This window comes from Thalia democratica, chromosome 3, assembly GCF_965202585.1.
Source record: "Thalia democratica chromosome 3, ktThaDemo2.hap1.1, whole genome shotgun sequence".
In the NCBI taxonomy this organism is placed as follows: domain Eukaryota; kingdom Metazoa; phylum Chordata; class Thaliacea; order Salpida; family Salpidae; genus Thalia; species Thalia democratica.
The window spans coordinates 51,041,576-51,047,587 of NC_139167.1; the positions used below are offsets into that span (position 1 = coordinate 51,041,576).

Here is a 6,012-nt window from a genome sequence, read left to right on the forward strand (position 1 = left end):
GGAAAATAGTTTAATATCATTTATGTGAGTGAATATTATCTACACACACCATTTAAATTGTTCTTCACTTTGTCTGTATTAAGTACTTTTAAAACTACAGGAGTATTAATTCAGTTTAAAAAGAAATGTATGACTCTTTTATTTCACTAAAAGCAAAGGTTTACTACAATAAAATTATTCTATCACATAAATTTTAAACTCTTTTTTTAGCCTTTATAAAACTATTTTTTATATAAAGTAAAAACGATCATTAAATGTTTTATTTAATAGTTTACTTTTCAACTAAGTTTAGTTTCATGTTATAATTGAAATAAGTTTAATTTTAGGAAATTTACACAACCTTAAATATTTTTAAAATTTTTATTAACAAAGCTTTTACATTATCAAAAGAAAAGCAAATCAAAAATAGATTGAGACATATTAGAACATTGTAAATGTTATACATTAGTCTAATTTATCAATATAAATTTTTAGTTTTATATGATATATTAAAAAAGCATAGGTTTTTTTACTAATATTTAATTTTTTTTAAAGTGTATTGAAAACTAAAAGCATTATTCAGAAGTTTTTTAGTTTATTACACAGCAATAATTATTTAATTAGTTAAATAATTTGTATATAACTAGTTTTTCAAGTTTATTCTTTTTGAAGTTATTTATAATTTTTTTAGGTACATATCTTTTGGTAAACTGGCTTATATCATATTGGAGTTTTTTGCTTATAGATCCTAGTTATAAAAAGTTAGTTCATCAAAAGTATTACAATTCGTCATGGAACTTTTGTAAAAAAAGTCAAATGAATATTCCTCCTAGGTATGTTTTGTAGTGTCATTTAAGAGTTAATAGTTATAAATATGTTGTTTATGAAAAATAAACAATTAATCAAACAAAAACAACAAACTGAAGTATTAGATTTTTAAAAAATTAAGAAGTAAAATAGTTAGTTTCAGCATTAAATGCTAAACAAGTTTCACTCAAAATTTATTTCGAACCATTTATGTTTATTTATAAATACTATTTAACTTCTTTTGTCTAATTTTTATAAAATTGATTAAATTAATTTTAAATTCTGTTTAGTTCGTAATGCTCTTAAATTAAGTAGGATTTTTTTGTTTTATTGAAAGCTTTAAAACAGTACTAGCTTTTGATTAAAAAAAAAAATTAAATCAAAGTAGTCAAAAATTTATACCTAATTAATTTCTTGAACAACTACTTGTATAAATTTCACATAGCTTATTTTCAAAAGTATGTTATGTTACTTTGTTATAACAATTTTTGGAAACTTCTTGCAACTGTTTTGTTATATGAAAAAAAAATTAAAGTTCTGTTTTAGACTATGTTCAAGCGATAAAGTTTAAGTGCTGAGTTAGAAAATTTTTATCAAGTTTATTTTATTTTTATCTTTATCCCTAACCCACCTTACCTTTATAATTATATTAAAAATTTGACTCAGCAAATATGCAAACTACACTAACATTTAAGTATACTAGCCATTAAATACAGTATTTTTATGTTGATGATTTTTTTGAAGGTTTTAGTTTGAAAACTAACCATTTTATTTTTTTGATACTTGTCAAATTATGTTTTTATGTGTTTAAGATGTACTAAATGTTGATCAAGTCTTACTTTTTGATCGGTTTTAGTTTTTAAATAAATTAATATCATAAGTTTTACTATCGGTAAGAATTTTATAATTTTCGAAAGTATGATAGCGTGAATTCTTATTCTTACTTATAAATATTCTTTAAAAACTTTACATGAAAGTCTTTTAAACTGCAAGTAAATCATATATTATTATATTTTTAAGATTTTTGAGATTAAGTAATTATCGTGTACTATAAAGTAGTTAGTTAATTGTTATACTTTTAGTTTCAATGGCTCTCAGTGTTAGGTTATTAGAGTTTATAAATAAAGTAAAATTTATATAGCATACATAACTATATCTTTAAAGTAAGTTTAAACTGACAAGTCATTTATAAAACTTTTATTGAATATTTACTTTCGAAATAGACAGAAAGTGTTGTAACCTAAAAGTCATTAAGTATTACAGAAAATATAAAAATAATTAACATGTTGTATATCTAATTTTATATATTTTAGATTGTTCAATAACACCCTAGTTTGTTTTATACAGAAGCTTTGGAATAATTCGAAAAAGTTTTAAAACTAAGTACATTGTAATCAAATTTTATAAACAAATTAAAAAGCAAATTACATCCGTAAGTTTTTCAGGTCGTTTTTTTGCAGCATATGTGAAAAAGTAGTTTTACTAAGAGACCATCATTGTTACTTCAGTCCGAATTGCATGGGTTATGCAAACAGAAGATACTTTTTGCTCTGGGGCTTATACTTTAACTTGGCTCTTGTTTACACAAACTTTTTGAATGCACATTACGTTATTGAAATTTATCAAACTTCTACTTGGAAGTAAGTACGTGTTTCTGTTTTTATAATTGTATAGTTTCAAATTTATAGAAAGCAAATAGAGTTTAACAATTAGTCAGTATTCTTATTGCACAATACTACCTTATTATAATTTAGTGAGAAACTTTTAGCTAGCTTGTTTTGGAAGCTTTAAAACTATCTGTAATTTTTTTAGAGTTTAAGTATAAACATATTTTTAACTCAGTAAATTAATATTAAAAAAAATATCAAAGAAGTGCTTTTATTAATTATAAATTAAGTTTTTATACATTTTTGTTACGTAGTAAAGTTAGGAGATAATATTTATGTTGAAAAATTTTTAGTTACTTTTTAAATTCACTAAATATTGATAATTTTACATGATTAGCGAAAATAACATATATATTATATATAACATAGTAAAAACTGTTAATCTTTAAAATTTGAAAAGGGAAAAAGTTTTAAATTAGTACTATTGTTTTTATGACATAAAACAAATTTATACTCTGTTTATTACTTTAGATTTATTTATTAGAACAGCGATTGCTTGCTTTTTGCCTGGTCTAGCTTTTATTCTTGGAATTGAGTTCAAAAAATACATCGTCAGAGTAGCAGTTGTAATGGGCGTGTTTTTGATATCTGTGTTTACAATTCGAACATTTTCTGGTCATATTTATCTTGCTTTCATGTTAGTCGTTTCTTGTTATTGAATTAATGTAACTAATGTTATCAAATTATAAAAGTTTTTTTAGTTTGTCATATGATCAGAATTGTTATAATTAGGGTTGCCAAAAAACCTGGAATTCTGGAAAAACCTTGAATTTCAGAAAAAAAAACCTTGAATTTTGATCAAAAATAACTAAAAAACCTATAAAAAAACTTGAATAAATAAGAATTACATGAAACGCAATGAAAATTATATTTCACACGAAAAATCTATTATATAGATAAAGATTTTTGTCATCATAAGTTTTTTTTTTAAACACATTTAAAATTGCTTTTCAATGTTGTTATATTTTTAATACAATTTAACATTTAACTTAACTTAATATTAAAAATAAACCTTAAAAATTTTACTTTTTGTACCTTTTGTACCTGGAAAAACTTTTTCAAAGACATTTGGCAATCCTATATATTATTTATTCATTTATTTTTAAAGCTTATCGTAATTTTATATTAATAAGTTCATTAGTACGTTTTTTGACTTTTTATGCAAATTCATGTTGAAAAAAGTTTGTAAAAACTCTCAAACAAAACAGAAACTAGCAAGCAAGCTAGTGCTGTTTAGTTTTGAAAACATATTTTATAACATAAAATAAATATATTAATCATAAATAACTTGCGATTAATATCTACCCTCGGTACAAACAACTAAATTTATAACAGAGGAAAAACCTCATATGAGTACAAGCATAAGAAAGGTGATGAGTACAACTTGCCAACATGCGAAAACCTGCAGCACGCTTTCGGCACTAATTGGAAGTTCTCTTGGATTTCACCATTAATCCCCAGCCCTCTGCCTAGTAATGGCATCTACTGAATTTTTATTTGGAAATTTTACTCGATGACTTTCTATCAAAAATTTATATTTTATGCTCTTTCATTAATATATGTAGAATACTTTTAGGCAATGATTGCTCTTTTATTTTAGGTAGAACTTTAAAATTAATAAAAAAATTTTTGAAGTGTTTGATTTTTTACTGGTAATTCATGTAGCTTATGAAAAATTGTTTAAAAATTGATATATCTTTTAACTTTTTTATAATTGTTTAAAATATGTTTCTCCTAAGTAATTTATGATTTTATTTAATCTTTAACTTATGATAGAAAACTTAGAGTGATCTAAAGTTGATTTTTAATTAATTGAAAATACAATTTGTTTTTACGGTATTTTTAGTAAAAGCTTTTTTTCCCTTCCCTTTCATCAACTAAATAGAGTTTTTAATTTTATTAATTATTTTAGTTGATTTTAAGCCGTAATTATATTTTTTTATCAATCAAGAATGTTTTTGCAAGTTTTTTTTTTATACAGATTTTAAAACAATGTGTTTTTTTAAATTTATTTATGATTCGATAACACTTTTATATCAACAGCAGTACAAAATCAAATTTTTACATAAACATTTATTTTTTATCTAACTAGTTCATATAGTTTTCTAAATACTTTATTAAATTAAGTTAAACGTTTTTCTTTCTGACATTAGTTTATTCTTTATTTATAATTTTTTTGATTGCTATGTAACTTCAAAACTTTCTTAAAATTTCTGGTATTTGAAAAATAAATTTATACTTAACTAAAGCTGTTTTTTACAAAGTCATTGGTATTATTTAAAAGCTTTTATTTTTTTTAATTGTTTTTATTAAATATCCCATGTAGTTTGTTATGTTTGTAAAACGTTTTAATTATTTAATGATCAATCATGCCTAATGCCAATTTTAAAAACGAAATTATTCTATAACCAAAAAACCTTTACTATAGTAGTGAACTTTTTGCTGTAATAAAAAACACTTTTGTTTATTTTTTCTAATGAATTTAAGTTGAAAAATTGTCAGTGCAAATACTAACATAGTAGGTATTAAAATACAAGTAATCTATCATAATCTTTAAAAAAAAGTATTAGCCAAGCAGTATATAAAAATAGTCATGTTCTTTAGTTATTTATAATATTTTAATAAAAATGTGTCTCAGATCAATGTACACTTTTATAATAAAATGTGCTTATCTCATTTACCCAAATAAAAATTTGAGTTAAATTTTTGAAAAAAGTGAAGCAAAGTAATTAAAGTATTATGTCGCATACTTTTTACTTTAAAGGTTGCAATCAAAGTTCTCGACTTAAATAAAAGGAGAATGATCAATGATAAATTTTAAAAATTTTATCATTGAAAGTATAATGTCTCTTAAAATTTATAGCTTTTAAATTTTAGTTTGTGTTACTACTTTATCATTTTATTTATAAACATCATAAGTTTTAATTTCGTATTTTCAGTAATTTATTTTTCCTTTAACTTACTTCATGATTATGAAATATTAAAATAAGTGATTAACCCGTTGTTGACGTTAAAGCACCAAAAATACTAGAAGTTTTAAAATAAAATAAAAAACATGCTTTTTTTTCCATTTTCATTTAAATATACAACCATTTAAAAGACGAAAATAGTACATTTATAATAAGTTTTTTATAAAGAGAAATTTTTTTTTAATACATTAACTAATTATATTGACTTGAAAGTTAATTAGACATCTCCAAAGGAAGAACAAATTCTCGAAAACCTTTTTTGAGGTATCCACTATAAATCCTATTTAAACTCTTATGACAGTGACCAGCTTTTAGCCTAAACCAACAACTCTTAACATTTCTTAATAATTCATTTCTGTATTTCAGCTTTTTAGTTTGCGCTTGCAAACGTCCATGTCATTTAGTTTTATTAAAACCTTAGTTTGTATTACTTTGACTTTTTATTCTATTTAGCAACAAAAGTTTCTAAATTATTTTTTATATATAAATAAAGTGTTGTAAAACACATAGAAAAGACTTGAAGCATTTGAATATTATTTGTTTATAAAAGTAATAGAGTTACAAACTGATAAGTGGTCTTTATGTTTCGT

General features: G+C 22.4%; 1 protein-coding gene across 1 annotated transcript; it reads left to right on the top strand.

Moving 5' to 3' along the window:
• The first annotated feature begins 2,308 nt into the window (after positions 1-2,308).
• Positions 2,309-4,077, top strand: LOC145831923 (putative palmitoyltransferase ZDHHC24). The gene is made up of 3 exons (XM_082939276.1): positions 2,309-2,426; positions 2,938-3,090; positions 3,789-4,077. Exons 2-3 carry the CDS (start codon positions 3,023-3,025, stop codon positions 3,940-3,942), a joined length of 222 nt encoding a protein of 73 aa, XP_082795402.1. The 5' UTR covers positions 2,309-2,426; positions 2,938-3,022; the 3' UTR covers positions 3,943-4,077.
• The last annotated feature ends 1,935 nt before the right edge of the window (positions 4,078-6,012 follow it).

Bases quoted from the DNA above. Each gene is read 5' to 3' on its own strand.
- LOC145831923 (XM_082939276.1), top strand. From the start codon at position 3,023: ATGGGCGTGTTTTTGATATCTGTGTTTACAATTCGAACATTTTCTGGT. The intron at 3,091-3,788 runs GTTAGTCGTTTC...AATTTATAACAG, and splicing joins CATATTTATCTTGCTTTCAT to AGGAAAAACCTCATATGAGT.